The 18,415-nt window shown below is 42.6% G+C and overlaps 1 protein-coding gene across 5 annotated transcripts in view; it reads right to left on the bottom strand.

The window, feature by feature from the left end:
* Nucleotides 1–5,163: 5,163 nt before the first annotated feature.
* Nucleotides 5,164–18,415, bottom strand: part of SYNRG (synergin gamma) — a 74,965-nt gene continuing 61,713 nt past the window's right edge. For 3 of the 5 annotated variants that reach the window (XR_015798230.1, XR_015798229.1, XR_015798228.1), the window contains 2 exons: nucleotides 11,912–14,955; nucleotides 10,038–10,175 (listed from right to left, as the gene is read on the bottom strand). Coding sequence is in view for 2 of the 5 variants with exons in the window: in XM_088152517.1 (XP_088008643.1) it covers nucleotides 10,044–10,175; nucleotides 11,912–11,947; nucleotides 14,845–14,955 (279 nt within the window). In the remaining 3 variants the exon portion in view is untranslated. Of the gene's footprint in view, nucleotides 10,176–11,911; nucleotides 14,956–18,415 lie in introns of all 5 variants that reach the window. The other 2 variants (XM_088152517.1, XM_088152518.1) reach the window with 1 other exon arrangement.

The raw sequence follows: 18,415 nt of genomic DNA, 5'->3' as shown, positions 1-18,415 counted from the left end.
CAGTAAAATCTGAAAGAGGGAAACAGGGGCATTCATTCAGTAGAAAGGGGTGAACAATGAAAATGATCTTTTCAATGGGCAGGAAAGCCTGGCCAATTATTTTTTTTAATTAAAAAAAGCCCATTTCCTGGTGCCCAAAAGAAAGAAAAGTGGGTCTAAGGTGAGCTTTTCAGCAGTTGAAAGCATAATTTTCCATGTCATTGCCCACCCAACCCTGGATGGCAGTGGGAGTTGGAGTAAAAATTAGAAAATTTGGGCTGGCTTGAGCAGCAATCGTTGGCTCTCCCAATAGGTGACCAGATTTCATGCTGGGCTGTTTTTCTACCCAGAACATCCAATGTCTTTCCATGATATTTGTACACTCACGGTGTTCTTTAAATTCTGCACCAAAAAGCCAAGACAGTTTGCCATGTATGTATATTAAGTAACCTTTTACATCACATACTTATTTTGAATAATATCAGTTTCTGCGTGTTGCATGGAAGTGATATGAGTTGTGCAGGACACTGAACGTCATCACTGGAAAATCCTGCTTTTGGTTCTCAATTTTCCAGACCATGGATAGACAGACAGACATTATTAATTAATTATAATTAATTTTATATATATACTGCCTAATTTTGCAAGCCAATAGCCAATAACTAGCTTAAAATAATACAATTAATACAGGGAGAGAGTCTTAGGATGAGAGATTTTTGTATCCCATTCTTGTCCCAGCATGCTCATAGATACGGCACTTAGACTTTGTAACTGGTTGTTAGTGCACAATTTAAATTAATATATTATTGAAGAGCAAACTTAAAAAAAAAAAATGCGCATAATGAATCAGAATAGCATGGAGCATCCACAGGGTATGGTCAAAAGGGTCAAGATGGTGGTTCTAATAGTGCAATCGAACATCCACCCATTTTATGCGGGTTGCAAATGGACAGAGCTTCACTGGAATCCTTCAGGCTGCCATCTTGACTTTTTTGACTCCAGTGGCAGACGCCCCTGGCAGGAAGTCTAATCCTGGACTGTTTTTTTCCTGAGATGCTAAAGTACTACATGCAGAAAATCTTTCATTTAGAGCCGTACTTAACATTTGGGGAATGGCGTGAAAGCCACAGAAAGGATGCATCGAGATCACGAGCGTGGTGGGAGAAGGATGTTTTCAAAGGGAATATTGGCTTTTCAGGTTTTAATGGTGATGTGCTTAATTTTGCACTTATAATTTCCATCTGCTTCCAACTTCAAAAGGGCAAAAAACAATGCCATTTATTTTCAGCAAGCAAGCTCAGGCAGTTCATAAAGGCCACAAAAACGGGTGGAAATTGCCTTCTCCTGCCTCCTGCCCCTTCTGCGTGGGATGGGATCAAAGAAAATCAAGATGGCAGTCCCAGCCACATGACTGAAGCCTCCACTTTTTTTACCTGCACCATGACTATCACCTTGACTTTGTTGAGCTCTTCCCTGTAGTCACCCCTGCTCTGACTTATAGACAATTAGACAATTCTCTCCTGTTGTCTGAAATGGTGCCAAGCAAAATTGTCATTTCCATGCAAGTGCTGATTGGGTTGGAATAAAGCCATAAATGGAGCCACTGAGGAACAAGAGAAAGGTTCCATAGGTTCTTGGAGATCCCCAAGATGTTCAGAAATATGGCGGGCGAGATGGAATTAGGAAAGCAATCTTATCACTTACCCAAACTACTAATGGAATCTGGTATGTTCATTGGCCATGTTGAGCAATAAGGGGACATTGGGATGAGGGTAAAAGGCAATGGAATCTGGCATAGAATAGTCCAGAATAGGACATGGCTGGGTGACAGCCTGGAATCCTGATCAAGATTTTTTTTTATTAGGAGGTAAAAATAGACCAATTTTGATACAGGCTTTCTACTTTTGGGATGGTAGGACTCATCATCATCATTGTCATCCTCATAATCATTTCTACTCTATTATAATTAATTGGATTTATGCCTCACCTATCAATTTGATTATCATTCTACAGTAGTGATTGGCTAATGAAGGAGAACTATAAAGTTTGAACAATTTGTTCCAGCGAAGACACAAAGAACAAGATAGATGTGATTTTAGCCATGCTTGCAGACATAAGTAGGTTGCCTTGACCTTTCCTTCTGGGCTGGTAGGAACATTTCCCTACAAGTTCTCCACCAGTCTTATTTTCCAAGAGGGCATGAGGTCTTTGTGAAACTCAGGCACTTGCTGGAAAACCAAGATACTGGCAAGGGAAGAGTTTGACTTCTGACTTTATTGATCTGATTTATATTCCAGCTTTCATTCAGGAGCTCAAGGAAATATATACAGTGCTCCCACCCTCAGGGAAGTTGGATGAGAAGGAGGAAAAGTCCAGGGAACTTTCATGGCTGAGGAGGGAGCAGAACCTGGGTCTCCCCACTCCTAGTCCAATATCTTCACCACTACACCAGCCTGGCTCTGGAGCTGGGGGAGGGACTGGCTCAAAGACCTCCAGGGAGCATCTGTGGCTGATCAGGGATTAGAACTTGGCTTAATTTATTCTTAATTAAAAACACGCATTTTAAAAAATGAAGTCAGATGGAACAAGATGCCCAGGACATTTGTGTCTATGTAAAACCAAAATATCCTTGTGTGATTGGAAAGAACCACCGCCTTTTTTATATGCTTCAGAGGGATAACACTACTTACATTGGGCACCCTAAGAGCAAATTGGCTGTGTTCTTTCAAAACACCTAACCTGGGTACTAAATGAACTTGTTTTTCTGGATTTGCACAATAGATTGAACAATAAACAAACCGGGTTCACACAACTGAGAAAGCAACTACCCAAGATGGAACTAACCCAGTTAAGCATGTTGCGTGAATGCAGGTGCCAGATTTGCAACACTCTCGGTAATCCTGGTTGAGCAGAGCCATCTGCATTCTAATTCCAGATTATTCTTCATGTTGCCTTTGCAGATTCTTCTTCCTCTCCATTCCTGCCTACTTCTGTCAACACTTGGGCAGTGCCAGCTGTGAAGCTGAAAGGCCCTTCTGAGCCTGTATGATAGTCTGCCCAACCTGTTTTTATCTCTAATATCGCAGATCAAAGCTTGCAAGCTGAACTGAGTAAGAGTTGATGAAAGCTCCAAAGCAGCACTTATTTTACTTGAGAGACTGCTTGTAACTTCCAAGGAAGTGTAAATAAATAAGCAAGTACAGAGGTGTGGTATGACTAAGCTTAGCTTTTTTGCAGTGCCACACTGGATCTGCAACAGATTCTTGTAATTCCATTTTTGAGGAGCACTTTTCTAGTGCTTATGAATGATAAAAATCGCATAAGCCTGGGAACAGAAGATACTGGCTGGGGCAGGGACAGCTGAAATGAGGAGCTCAACCCTCCAGTGGCCTGCTAAAGTTTTGACACCCCAGGAATAATTGCACATTTCAAGGGCTCCTTCAGTGAACAAAAGCTGGTGCAACCTCTATATCAGTGTTTCTCAACCTCATGCTGGCTGGGGAATTCTGGGAGTTGAAGTTGCCGAGGTTGAGAAACACTGCTCTGTATGGTACAAAGCGAAACCTGGCAGCTTTCTGCAAATTTGAATGTGCACTTAACTATTGATGCATAGCTGTTCACAGCTTCCAAATAAGAAAACTCTGAATATGCAGATACAGGATGCAGCAAGGAAGCTGACCCCTTCGAGATGTCTTTTGCTGAGAGTTGTAGGAAATGGGGCATTGCAGAAATATGGGACACAGGTGATGTTCAGTCCGACTGCATCATGGCAACTTTGGGTTGTGCGTGGGTTTTAATGCTACCCGTGCAAGTGCCAATCAATCTACTTATTTTACTTGCAAGTGCCCGTCTATGAGCTGGAGCTTTGGAGAAAAAAGGCCCTTGTGGTCTGGCTGCAGGCAGCTCAGCGTTAGGAGGAAAAAAAAGGGAAATATAAGGATCAGATTAACAGAAGTCAAGGGGTTCTAGGGCAGATCTCAAACTCAGTCACAAATACCGGATGAGGCCACAACCCTGAAGCCTTTTCATACACTCATGCAAAGGTCTTGAGGGCATCAAAAATGATGGAAAAGAGAGAGGATCATGGAATGCCATTAAATATAAATGTCTTAAATTCAAAGAAAAGTTCACTGCAAAACTTGTGGAACTGACCTCTTTCCAGTGGACAGCATTTTCCATTAACCAGAACACCAATATTTTTATCATTGGGTTGATAAGTAACTGTTTTCAACATTGTATCTAGAACATAATTTAGGAAATCCATCCCATATCCTGATTTTCTTTCTTCTCTCTCCTTGCCGGGCAGTGATATTTCTGAATCTTTTGTTTCTTTTCCTTTTTCTCTCCTTGTATTGGAAAATTCCTCTCTTTTCTTTCTCTCCATTTTTCCTTCTTCTGCCTAGCAAAGATCTGACTTGTTTCCTCCCTCATGGTCTTTCCTACTCTTTGCCCGCCGGAGAGACTCTCCAGGTGCGATGGTTGGACCTGGCCCTCCTCTTCCGCCACCTGCTCCTTCCCTCCTGTGGGCAGCTCCAGTCATCCGGCCCATCTTCCATCTGCATGGTTGACCAGGCCCTGCTGGAGACCACCAAGTAAGGTGAGGTGGGAGGCCACCACTGCCAGGCCATTCCTCTTTAAGGTTCCTTTCCTACAGTCCATTCCTTGTGCCTCAGTGCCCTGGCCATGCTGGGCAGCACCTTTAGTGTCTACTAAGGTTTTTGTGTGTCATTCTTTGGAGTCAGTCTTGACTCCTGGAAACTGCCTGGATTAGTCCCTGCAGTTATCTTGGCAAGACTTTTGGAAATGGTTTGCCATTGCCTTCCTCCTAAGGCTCAGTGGGAAAGACTGGTCCAAGATTACCCAGCTGGCTTCATGCCTCAGGCAGGACTAGAACTCACCTTCTCCTGGTTTCTAGCCTGATGCCTTAACCACTACACCAAACTGACTTTAAGCATCGTTATGGGCCACAAAAACCAAGTCGGAGGCTGCAGGTGACTCCACGGCCGGAGGCCCCTGCTCTAGAGAGTTACAGAGAATGAGCTTTCTCTGGTCATTGGATTCCACCACCTGGTACTGAAGATGCAGACCATCTTCATCCAAGGAGATTTTGTTTGGCTAAGGATCACCATCTATCTCTGTTTCAGCAGCTCACCAACCACTGAGGAGGAGGAAGAGGAGGAGAAGGAGAGAGGAAACAGCACTTTATTGAGGGTCAAAAGATTTTACATAAATCAATGCAGCATACAGATCATGAAGGAAAGTTCTATTTGTCTGTGTCTGTGCACATATAAATAGTTATAAATAAAACAATCATTCTCAGTTTTTAAAAGTATCAACACCACCACATAGCAAAGTCAAGCAAGACATTACATCACAGTCATGCCAACCACAAACACCATTCTGGAGGCATCTGAGATGGCTACCAAAGGAACAGACGTGTTAAAAAAAGTTCTCTTGAGATGCAGCAGCTCTTCTCAATCAAGTGGTCTTTTTTTTTTAAACCATCTCTAAAAAGAAAATTAAATAACAGAGCAGGGAACCTATGACCTATACAAGTCAAAGACAAATAGCAGCTTTATTTCATTTTGCTTTAGGGAAGGTGGAGTGGCAGATTTGAGCCTTAATTCTATAATGTACGCCATTTGCACGCAATGAATAGAACTGGATATACATGGAGTTTGAAGTTTCTGATCTCTTTTGCCATTTTGTATTTGCTACAAGGTCGGCCAAGGAAGCGTCAATTTCCCCCTTCTGACTCAAACTACTACCCACTGTGTTGTAAATCCTGAAACATACGAGAAAATAGCAGATCAATCCAATACAGGCCAGCCCCTTCAAGAGGAACAAGGCTTCCATGAACACAGCTCCTTGCATTGCTTTGAAGGGCATGGATTTAAATGCAGAAAATCTCCACTGTTTTTCCAATAGGGTCGGGTGACGTTCCTGTATGGCTGCCTTCTCCCACTTCGGCAGTGGAAGAAAGAAGTGGAAGGAAACCCACTATGGAGAAGCCCAGGGCCCATCTGGAAGGCCTGCATCCGCAGAGTTGATGCACGACCCGCTCCAGCGTTCACGGGGCATGGGAAACGTGTTAGCTCCCAAGTAGCTGGCCCTCTTTTGTGTTCGACGTCCTCTTCCTATCCTCCACGGTTTGGAGGAAGGGAACCCACTGATCCAACATGATGTTTGTGCTTTGATCACAGGAATGCATCTTAGGCTTAAAACTGGCCTGTTTCCCCCCACCCCACCCCAAATTCGGTCACAACCACCACCACTGTCTCCAACACAACAAACACATCTGTCTCCAGCGCTTTCAAGGTACAGCCTTAAGAAATTATGCTGGGGTTCATATCAAGTCAAGGGAATAGGGAAAGAGCGGCACCGAAATGCCACTTGAGAACGGTTGCAAAAGGTAGCTGTGGTTTAGACCAGGATCGGAAAGCCCAACCGGGTACAGACGGTGCAGAAAATATGCAACACAAGCACTCACCACGTATCGACGGGGCCTTTTGCTTTCTTCCCACCAAAGGAAGTGGGGGGGGGGGTTGTTGTTTAAGCAAAATGGTTTTGTAAAAGTATAGAAACAGACCCTGGGTTAAAAAACAAAAAACAAACCAAACCACCCTTTTCCGTGTTGCAAACCTGGACCTGAAGCAAGAAAAAGAGGAGCAGAAGATAATGAAGTCTGAGGAAATACCGTAACCTTGGATACAGTTTCCAAGGACACCGGGCCGGGGGGGGGGGCGCATTGGCTAACCGAGCAGCTGAATGAGGAAGGCTGTGTTAGGAGCCTGGCCCAGTGCAACGGCTTGAAAAAAGTGGGTGGGGGGATATGCAATCCCCCCAAAGCAAGAAAGGTGCCTTATTATCTTCCCCAGCCCTTTTCTTACATGCTTGCTTTTCTTTGGGAGAGGTTTTGCTATGAATCGTAGAAGTGGGTTGGCTAGTTTCACCTCCTGTTCCCTGTCCGGGGCCTTCGCACGGTCACAGTTCAGTAAATTTGCCTGTAATTGGAGCATCTCCAGCCCTTTGCCCTCTCCGCTGCTTGCAGTGCAGACAAGGATGTGGAGCAGTGTTTTTCAGACTTGGCTACTTGAAGAGGTATGGGCTTCAACTCCCAGAATTCCCCAGCTGGCTGGGGAATTCTGGGAGTTGAAGCCCACACCTCTTCAAGTAGCCAAGTTTGAAAAACATTGACCTAGAGGAAAGATCCGTGCAAGAAGTCAAGGAGCAACTTGCAACAGCCTTCTGTGATTGTCCCAGCTGCGGCTAAGACAGCTTCAATTTCCTTCCATTAAAGACGTGAATGCTCTTCTGGCAAAAATGCATTTATTGCAACCCCTCCTTTCCCCCTTAGCTGCAAATTGGTCTGCTTCATCAAGCCTAGAGCTTAGTTTTCTGCCTGGAATATACGCTGGTTGGATCTGCCAATACCTGAACTCAAGAGACTTCACCATTTCCCCATAGGAATCTCAGTGCTGAAAACCCAACTTTATTACTTGGGTGAGCCTGCTGTAGTGATTTTTTTTTTGGGGGGGGGAGATGTTGGCTCAGATGCCAGACACTTCCAAGAGCTGAGGACTGTTTGTCCTACAGCACCAAGGAAGAATCTGAGTCACCACATTTGATTAGAAAGGTGGATAATCAATTCTAGCCAAGATGGTACTTTATTATTTCTACTCTCCAAGGGTTGCTAGGGGTATGGCAGGGATGTAGTTCCACCACTGAAAGGAAGGGGCCTTAGGGCTGAAATTTTAGGCCCATTTGCAGGGAGATCTGCTTTGAGATTCTGCAGAGACTTAACAGTTGTGTGTCTACATAAAGGGAAATAGGTTACGCTCTGCAGGGACTTAGCAAAGTGAAAGAAAACTCAATCGTGTGATCCTAGGAGAATCAGGGCCGCCAACTTATGGATGAGCAGCAATTTGGGCCCTGTGGCCAAAGCTGCTTTATTACATAGAAGCATGTTCTCCTTTTGCTTTGGGAGATGTGGCTATAGCCACCACAGGAAGAGGACCCTGTGCCAACTGAGAAGCAACTGTGTTGTCTGAATGCACCCCAAGGGGCTTAGAGAACCTCTCTCCAACCACGCCTGACCAGGCCCAATCAATACCCAACCATGTGAAAGCCAACTCGAGAGAGAGAGAGAGAGATTCTTGATCAGCTTAAAAAGGTGCGCTTCCTTAAAAAGAAAACAGTAACTCCAATGCTCCTTACTCCACAGAAATCAAAATCCCGGGGGCAAATGCAATCACGTCCTGCAATCTCCCGCCCCCTCCCTACTTTCTCTTGCTTCTCCTGTTTTTATAACGTGTGTGTGTGTGGGGGGGGGATCTCTGATTGCCAGGCCTTTCCTTGGCTCAGAAGCACTCCACTGGGAAAGACCTGGACTTGGCCAACCATTCCAGGGGTCTGCTCAAGGAGTCCTGGGCCCTGAGGGGCCTGGCTGCCATGCGCCGCCGCTGAGGCTGTTTCTGCAGGTTTGGTTCTCCAGTTGCCCCGTGGGGGAAATGCAGCCCTGGGGTGCGGGGGGCTCTTTCAAAGCCTTCTGCATAGAAACAAACTCTTCAGGGGTGCCACCAAGGAGAGAACAGGAAAGTCATAGTGGCGAGCAGTGGTAGCCAGGATCAACTCACTGGGCTTGGCTGTTTTATATTTTGGGCCAACAGAGAACACCATCTGGTTGCCAGCTACGGCTTAAGGTCAGAGCACAGAGAAGATGATGCAAAGCATATCTCTGACCGATGTCTCCCTCCACATCAAAGCATTATCAACCCGTAAGCCAGTTTCTAAACAGGGAAGATGAGTCATGGTTCAGGGCTATAATTACGACTCTTGCTTCATTAAACCTGATTTTAAAAAGGCCCTGTTCAATTTTAGCACCGTGGCTTGCAGGCTGGAAGTAGGAAAAAGGAAAATAGGCAGTGGGTTTTGCTTTGCTACAGCTCTGTGGCTTTGATCATCACCCTGCCCAGGTGGCAACCAGAATATCAACTTCTGCTTAGAAGGGGAGCGAAGAGGTTTCCCCACCCCTCCACAATCTGAGGATGCATTGAAAGAGTTTCCACCACAATAGGTTTGCAGGACAAGTGCTCTCTACCGATCACGTCCAGCGACTAACAATCCTGTACAGTATTAAGAGAAAACATACGACTGTACACTAGAAGATTCCCTCCTCCCACAGCCACCACCACTTCCCGTTTGCACTTTTTCTACAGTAAAACAAGGAGGGACAGCAGGCCAACAGAAAGGCCTGCACCATAATAAATGTAAACTGGTTTTAGGGTGCCGGGGCACTTCCACAGCCTGTGCCCCAAAATAAAGGAAACAATAGTTCTGAAAAAGAAAAAGAGTTAAGGACAGAAGGTCAATTTGCATTCAGTCAAGCGTGCCTGGATCTCTCTACCCAACTGGGGATCTTGTTCACACGGCAAGGCGGGGGGGAGGAGGGAGGCTGGTACACATGGGGGTGCAAGGGTGTGGGTGTGTGCCAGCCAGATATGTTCATCCATTTCGGAGAATTTCTTTAGGAGGGATAATCCCGATTGAGAAATGATACACGGGCTCTTTAGGAAACCTACCAAGTTGAAAGTTCCTTTTCAGGAGAAAAATAAGGAAAAGCCACCAGAGTTATTTAGGTTTTAAAAGGGTGGACGTGCTAAAAAAGCAAACGAAGCCTCACTCTTTCGAGCCTTGCAATATTCGAAATGGAAGTTAGTCCTTTGAGGAAAATATCACTAGCTTTAGCAAAAAGAATCAGCGCTTTGCCACACCTGAAAGGCCGTGTGAGTCCGGTTCAAGAAAGAACTTGTGCCTTAGTGCAAAATTGCCAAAAAAAGCCAGGGAATGTCTCCAAATCCTTGCCAAGGTCTTCGTGAGGCTCTTGCTGATTAAAAAAAACAGTGGCTTTCACCCTTTACAAGAGAACGGCTAGTTTAGGATGAACATTTTAGAAGCACCCTAAGCACCAGCACAGTTTCACATTTGCTTCTCAAGCCCTCAGTTCCCCCCCTCTGGCCTACTGCTCCCCTGTTAAGACCAAAGACCGGGCAACGACAGTCTGCTTAAAGGAGGTCGGGCAACAGAAGGCCGGGAGGTTTGGGCTCCACGCAGTTGATCCAGAAGTTAGCACAGCTGGCATGGTACTGGTGCCCTCCATAAGCAAGCTTGAAGCTGTCTGTTTCTGAGTTAAAGGCCTAGAGAGAAGGAAAATGAGAACACAACATGAGAAACACCTTGGGGGATTTTTGTGCTCACTGACCTCAAAGGAAGGAAGGGCTGGCTACTTATGATCACCAGAGGTGCTTTCAAAACTCTAACTTCTCTCAAGTGCTCTTGAGCAAAGGTCTAACCTAAGTGAACCACTCGGGGATGAAGCCCACCAAGTATGGCCCTGAATTTCAATGGCATCTAATCAAAATCGAATCCAGAGATGCTCTACCAAATAAAGCTAGGAAGACAAAGAGGTCTACTGCAGATCTGAAGGTATTCCTTGCCAGGTGAGGTGAGATAAGCTACCAGACAGGAGTCCTTCTTGGTGACTCACTCTGGCAAAGTCTTATGACTGCCCTGCAATCTTTTTGGTTTCTCAGTATCAGGAAAGTTCTTTCCATTTCTTAAGCTTTCTACATACAATTTTAATCTTGCCGAGTAGTCTACCAGGCAAGGTGTACTCTCATAATCCTGACAAGAGCTGGTTATTATCATTATTGCCCAGTTATCCACCATCTGCCAAAATGGAAAAAAAACAGGAAAACTGGTGGAATGTCTCAGGGTGGGGTGAATAAGCATGTTTAGGTATCAAACTAGTTCATAGTCGGAGAATTGTAGTGCTTGAACTGATCAGATTATGTTGTTGAAAAATTCATGCCTAAACGGATAACCCTGTTTTAATCAGCCAACAGGTGTCTTTAAAATATGTGCATTCGTGTGTGTGAGAGATGTCTGTAATGCATGTTCTTACAGGTAAAAGCCTATAAACAAAATGATGCTGAAGCACCTTCTCTGGAGGTGTTTAAATAGAGGCTACCGCCCATCTATTAAGATAATGTCCTACTGCAATGTTCCTCAACATGCTGGCTGGGGAATTCTGGGAGTTGAAGTCCACCCATCTTAAAGGTGCTGAGGTTGAGGAACACTGTCCTACTGGATTTCTGCATTGGGCAGAAGGCTGGACTACATGTTCTCCGAGATCCCTCCAATTCTTCCATTCTATGATTCTATAAAATAAAACTAAAAACAGAATGTCCCATTTTGAGGTTGGACCAAATACTCCCCTTCCCCACTGGCAGGAAATATTTAATTGACCAATGAGGGTTAAAAATAAAAAAAACCCTGCAAAATTAAGGCACTGTTGACTCATTATTACTATCTTGTACATTTGAAAGGGATGCTATTTGCTTTTTTGACCTATATGCTCCGTAACTTATGTTATGCCCTACAACAGCAAGCTTAGGTGGTAAATGGCAACAGAAATAGTGCAAGAACAAAACACTGAGAATTTAGATTCTTAAAGAAGTATAACACACACCCCCCACCCCATGGAAGGAAGAGTAAAAAGTTCTACCCACCCCTCTCCAGGTAATAAGAAGGCACCACCAAGCTCAGGGATTCCCTAATAGACCCACAAGAACCAATAATGCAGACTACAGAACCAACAACTCAACAGTCACTGCACAAGAGACACCAGCACAAAGCAAGCGACTCACAGAGGAACCAGCATGCTGACAAGACCAACAGGAGGAAAGTGCTCTGACTTGGGTGGTGCTGCGTTAGTCGATTAAAATCAAAAGGTTAGTGAGAAGGTCACAGAGATTGTGGTTGGAGAGCAATGACCCAAAGCTATGCCAACATCTTGTTTTGGACACACAATTAAGAAAAAAAAAAGGGGGGTCGGGGGAAGAAAAACCAGACAGGTTTTGTGAATTCGTACTTCTCTAGGATGTTCTTCCAGAGGCATTTCTTCTTTCTGAAAACAATGTCGAAACCAAAAAAAAAAAGTCAGCAACACCATAGCCAAAACACAGGAGCTGACCGGCAAATTTTTTAACAGTACTCTGCTCCACACTGTGACCCTTCATCCCACTGGCAGTCAAGATTTGGAGATTGCCAACCTATACCTCCTTTCATTTTGCCATGATAAGCGCAGACATGCTAAGCCAAATCTAGCCATTTTTGTTTCAGCGTTATCCTCCAATCACTGGGAAAAGAGCACAGCCTCTATTTCTGAGAAGTCCTCTGTCTGTGGGATTTCTGTAGATCGAGGAAATCCTTCCCATTCTACAGAACTTCTAATATCCTCTACCAGTGAGAAGCAGCTTGATTTAACTTGGCTAGCTGAGAAAGATGCCTGATGCTTCAAAGGATTCAAAGGCTTGTCAGAGAAATCTTATTTCATGTTTAATCAGATAACTTCCTAAATAGATTGGGGGAATGCTGTCAATATACCTTGACTTAGCAACTCATTTGACGAAGTACCCCAAGACACTCCTGTTAGCAAGGTAGTTAAGTATGGGTTGGATGGCAAGTCTGTTAGGTGATTCCACAGCTGGCTTGAAAACCATAGTCCAAAAGAATTTTCAAGTATTCCTCATGAAACTAGAAGTGATTTAGAGGTTGGGCCACAAGGTTCAGTCCTGGATCTGCTACTTTACAAAATGTTCAGTAATGACTTGGATGAAGAGATGGAGGGAATACTTATCTAATTTGCAGAAGAGCCAAAACTGGGTAGGTTAACTATTATTCTAGAAAACACAAATAAATGGTCTGATAGAGAAGTAGATTGAAAATAACAGTGGATTTTAACAAAGACAAATGGGAAGGTCTTCAGTTAGGAAAAAGAAATCAAATGCAAAACTGTAGGATGGGTGATACCTGGCTTGGTAATGCTATGTGTGAATTGGAATTGTAGTTGATCACAAGCCATAAGTCAGCGGTACACTGTGGCTACAGGTAGTTCTTGACTTGTGACCACAATTGGGCTGGAACTTCTGCTGCTAAGCAATGTGGTTGTTAAGTGAGTTGTGCCCAATTTTACGACCTTTTTTCTGCAGTCATTAAGCGAATCACATGGTCATTAAGCGAATCCAGCTTCCCCCACTGACTTTGCTTGTTGGAAGCCCCTTGGGAAGGTCGCAAATGGTGATTACGTGACCCTGGGATGCTGCAACCATTATAAATACATGGTGGTTGCCAAGTGCCTGAATTTTTATCACGTGACTGCGGAGATGCTGTGATGGTCGTAAGTGCAAGGACTGGCCGTAAGTCACTTTTTTCAGTGCTGTTGTAACTTCGAATGGTCATGAAACAAGTGGTCATGAGTCAAGGACTACCTGTACTAAAACGGCAAATGCAATTTTCAGTCTGCATCAACAGTATTATTTCCAAATGACAGAAAATAATTGTTCTGCTATACTCTGCAATTGGTCAGATCCTATCTCAAGTATTGTGCCCAGTTTTGGGAACTACATTTCAAAGAAAGATTCTAAAAAACTTAAACAGCTGCAAACAAGTGCAGTGAGGATAATCAGAGGATTGGAAGTTCAGCCTCACAAAGAGAAAATGAGGAGAGATGTGTGTGAAATAGGAATATATTTTGTTTTGAACCCAAAACAAATTATATTCCAAAGTTCTGCCAAGCTCTTTCGGATCTGTCATGGTTTGGCAGAAGACAAACTTGAGAGGTTCCGGTTGCTCCAGGTTTTGGTTGCAACAAAAACTGGAGGGAACCCAGAATGATTTTTATAGGAGAACCAGGCAAGGCTGACATGCACTGCCTCCTCTGCTGCAGAGCCTGGGCACCAGACTGCCCATCACACACATTCCCTGGACTTCGCTTTCCTTTCTTTCTTTGCCACTGCTGATACCGCAGTGCAGTAGATCTCACCAGCCTGCCCACTGCCTTGATCTTGCCACCATCCTGGTCTGTCTACCTCCTCCTTACTGTGACAGTCTCATCAGGAATTGCCAAATAAGCATCCAGAGTGGCATTTCTCACTGGCCTGCCTGCCTTCCTATTTTATTTTATATCAAATTTATATGGCCACTCATCTCACATAAAGTGACTCTGGACAATGTATGATAAAACCAACTAGTATTAAAAATGAATATAAAAACCGATTAAAACAAATAATTAACGTAAGTAAAAACAACAATCTTCCCAGTGCCTTCCCTTCCCTACCCTCCCTCTTCTGGCAGCCCTGGGTTTTGTCACTCTTCTGCTTTCCCACAAACCACTTCTGCTCCGAGCACCACATTTTGGTCTGTAATAGAACCCAAACATCCAAAGCTGTTTGGGGCACAGAAAGCTTTGTAAATCCCTAGAATTAGATCTGTTTAGCTTTGAAAAATGATGACTGTGGACTTGCAGTTTCCAAGGTCCTACAGGAGTGTCGTCCAGAAAAGGCCTGCTCTCTGTTGTTTCAGAGTGAAGGATATGGAAAAATGGATTTAAGTTACAGAAAGGCAAATTCTGATTGAATGTCAGGAAGAACTTCTCTGGCTGAGTTTACCCAACCTGTCAGTTACAAACCTAGTGGCTGTATTCACACAAACTGCTCCTCTTGGCTAGTAGAACACTCAGTTACATTTTGGGTGGCTTAGCCTGACCATCTGGTTAATTTAGTTTGCTGTATTGTGCAAGCTCTCAAAACCAATCAAGTTCAGAACCAGTGTTTGTTTGTTTGTTTATTTATTTATTTCAATGTATAAGCAGGTTGTGTGAATGCAGTCCATGACTGTATAGTTCAATCCCTTTTAAAATGAGCACAGTAAACAAAGAGAAAAAAGAAACCAAGACAGCAAAATTTAAAGAGAGATGGGGGTGGGGGTGGGGGAAGAAGAGACAAAAATGGCCACTCTACTTGCCTTGCTTCTAGAGTTTACATTTAAAAGGCACACCCCACAAGCCAGATCCTGAGCATTTTTAATTCCTGGGCGAAGCATGCAGGAGGAGAAATCCAGCGAGTTTTCATCAGGCTGCAGAGGGAAGGAGGAAAACTGTAACGTTTCTCAGAGGAACAAAGAAAACAGCCAATCAAACTTTTTAGTCTAGCATGGCCTCCTCTGCCTGGATGCATCTGTGCAGGATCTCAAGTAGGAAGAGGCCTTTTTCATAACTTGCTCTTTCTACCTTGAGCTGCCAAGATTAGTCCTACAGAGACCAGCATATAAAGCAGATGTTCTTCCTCTGAGCTTCATTCCTTCATGAGATGGTAATTCCACAGGATGCGAATTAAGGAGATTAATGGACATAGCCAGGGACCCAACGGTTGGTCTTTGATGATTGTAAAAAAAAGGAGGTTGGATTTAAAAATTTTTTTATATATTCAATAATTGTATAACCTCATGGTTAGTACTTGGATGGGGGAGCATTAGAAAATCCCATGGATGTAAACTAGACCAAGAAGCTGAACAAGCACTGGGGAAGAAGGCAGTTCCAAGCCACTTCTCTGCTGTTGACAACAAACTCAAAGATCTGTTCCCGTGGGCATCAGGAGTCAATCTTGGCTCAAGGGAAACTTGACTTTACTAAGGAAATTAATAGAGGGGAGTGCCTGTCAACAGCTGTTACCACGACGCCTGAGCAAAACTGCCACAAATATTCTGTCAAACCCAACTGTGCCACCACTCATGAATTTTCAGTATATTGCCCAGCCCCTTCTTATGTAATAACGTAGGTATTAATAAAAAAGATAGGCATGAGTGTTTACAAACTGACTTCTCCTCGTTTGAAGGGAAAAAAAAGTCAACTGAAGCTCCGATGATTGTTTTCAGGAGAGGAGCTGTGGTATCCAGGCAAAGATTTAAGGACATACTGTATATATCTCTAGCCCTGGTTCATGCGATGTGCTTGTGTACCATACAGCCTTCCATTTAGACAGAATGTGGTTTGCATATTAATTCTGTTCCTGCTTTTGGGCAATGCTTATGTTCTCTGGAATTCTATACCTCAACAATTTAAAACTCACAGAGGAATTGGATATTGGGTGCTTTTCTGGCCACGAAAATTGATACTAGAAAATTGCAACGACACAAATACACTTTCAAACATACAGCAGCCTGAACTGTTCACCTGTCCGTCTACATTAGAACACACACTGCTGCCAACGGGCCCATTTAGAAGATGATGTAGAATTGGAGGGCGGAGCTGGCGTCGCGGCGATACGGCGGGCGATCCTGGGTTCCCAGGATGGCAGCCGATATCTCCTCTCCCGGACGGTCCCGATGGACCTAAGCCGTCCCGTAGAGATGGCGAACGCAAAGGGCGCGTCCCGCGGATCTCAGGGACGCCGCAAGTCCCAGATCGATCCGGGGAGAAGCTCTTGAAGCCGGCGGAGGAGAGGCAGCCAAAAATGGCTGCGAAAGCCGGGACAGCTCCAAAGGAAGATGGAAGAGAGGGGTGTCAACTGGGTGAGATGGACTTTTACTATTCAACTATTCTTAGAGAACACCTTAAGTAACTTAAAGAGATTTTTAAAAGTGAAGAAAAGTGGATTAAGCGGCGAGATTGAACCCTATTAAAAAAAAGAAGGGGGAGAAAATTTTTCTTTTTAACTTTCCCTTTTTAGTGGAATTGACAAGATGTTTTTCTTTTAAAAAATATATATTTTTAATTGGATTGGCTTTCTCTTTTTAATACTCAATAACTCTTTATTTTAAGCCTTTTTTTTTTTACTAAGACTTCTTTATTGTTATAAGAAATTTATATCTTTTTGACTTTGAAATGGGGAAAGTGGAGTTAAGAGAAAGTAAATGAAAGAAAGTTGCACTGCCATTTAGAGGCGCGACTTAGCGCTTTTTTTTTTTCATTGTGACGCACGCTCAAAGACCCTGTGCTTTCTAAAAAGATAGTGGGATGTGCATGTTTATACAGGTGCCATCCGTAACTATAAACAAGAAAGTGGAGTTGAAAGCGATTTTGAAAACATTAAGATGGAAAGTTTGAGCTAGTCACAAGAGCCTTGATTAGTGGCAGTAGCTCTTTTTTCTGCTAGAAGCTCTGCTTTGCTCTCTATTCCCCCCCCCAGATGGATTTTTTTTTTTTTAAAGAGGCTTAGCCTTTTCCTTCTTTTTTTTTCTTTTTCTTTTTCCTTCTTTTTTTTTTTCTCTCCTTTTGCTTCTTTTTTTCTCTTATTTTTGGCAAGAACAAAGATAAAGAATCCTTTGACTCAATGAAGGTTTATCAAGATAATAGACTATACGAGAAACACAATGCAGAAAAAGATCTTTAAACTATTGAGGATGACTATAAAAAATTGGAAGAAGAGCTGCAGAAATTCTCAAAAAAAAAAAAAAAAAAAAAGATATTAAAGCTAAAATGGACTTAATTAAACATAAAATGGGATCATTGGAAAAGGAAGAAATAGTACAAGAAATCAGAAACATTAAACGGAATTATTGTGAGGCCTATAAACTGAGAATTAAAAGGGTTAATCAACTGATAAATGAAGAGAGACAGATTTGTTCTTGGCACTGAGGGTGAGAAAAAGATTATACAAGATTATAATGGAAAATTGTACTAAGAGAATGTGCAAAAAGAAGAAGTAAAACAATATTGAAAGAAATTATTGCAGATGTTTAAAGAGAAAATCAGGGGAATACAACAATGATGGAACTGACAGAAGCTTCCAAAAGCAGAATGTTCAAAAGGACACTTATTATTGCTTTCTCTTATCCAATAATATAGAAAAAAGGAATGAACAGCTAGATATTTTGGGATATTGAATGAAAAGGGTGAACTCAAAATTATGCAAGCGCTGGAATAAAGTATAAATCTGAGATATATAGTTAAAAATTGTATAACATGTAGTGAAATTTGGTTAGAACTGTAACCTGGTTAGAATTGTAACTGATACTGTAACTGATATTGGTTAGAATTGTAACTCTTAAGAATTGGAAAAATTAAAAAGTACTTATGCAGGAGGAAGTTATTCAAAATTATGGAATGTGCAGAGATGAGTTAAATTGAGATTTGAAATTAGAGTAAGAAGATAAGCAATTTTATATGACACGGGATTTGTTTTTATTAACGATTAGATGAGAAAATATAGTAATGTAATAGATTAGGAAATTTTATAATAGAAATTTGATATTAATTATTATATATATACACATATAATAGATAGATGGAGATGTATTACTAATCCTATTGAAAGTTAAAATTTTTTCTAATATATGATTTTATAGATTAGATATGAATGATTAATAATTGTTAATTGATAAGTATACAAGTATATTTTGAATAGATATGAGAATTTAAGATTATGAAAGGGGCACCAACGAGTTTAACTGGTTGACACACGGTATAAAATGGAAGATGCTTTTTTATGCCTTTTTATGTTTTTGTTTGTTCATGTTTGTTTTGTGTTTGTTGTAAAAATAAAAAAAACATTATAAAAAAAAAAAAAGATGATGTAGAATTATGGTATATTTTATT

This window comes from Python bivittatus, unplaced genomic scaffold (genome assembly GCF_059951505.1).
Source record: "Python bivittatus isolate LINGU-HERP-01145 unplaced genomic scaffold, Pbiv_v1 ctg000690_np1212, whole genome shotgun sequence".
Classification (NCBI taxonomy): domain Eukaryota; kingdom Metazoa; phylum Chordata; class Lepidosauria; order Squamata; family Pythonidae; genus Python; species Python bivittatus.
Note: the sequence above shows the minus strand (reverse complement) of the source record. Positions and strands in the feature narration are given on the sequence as shown.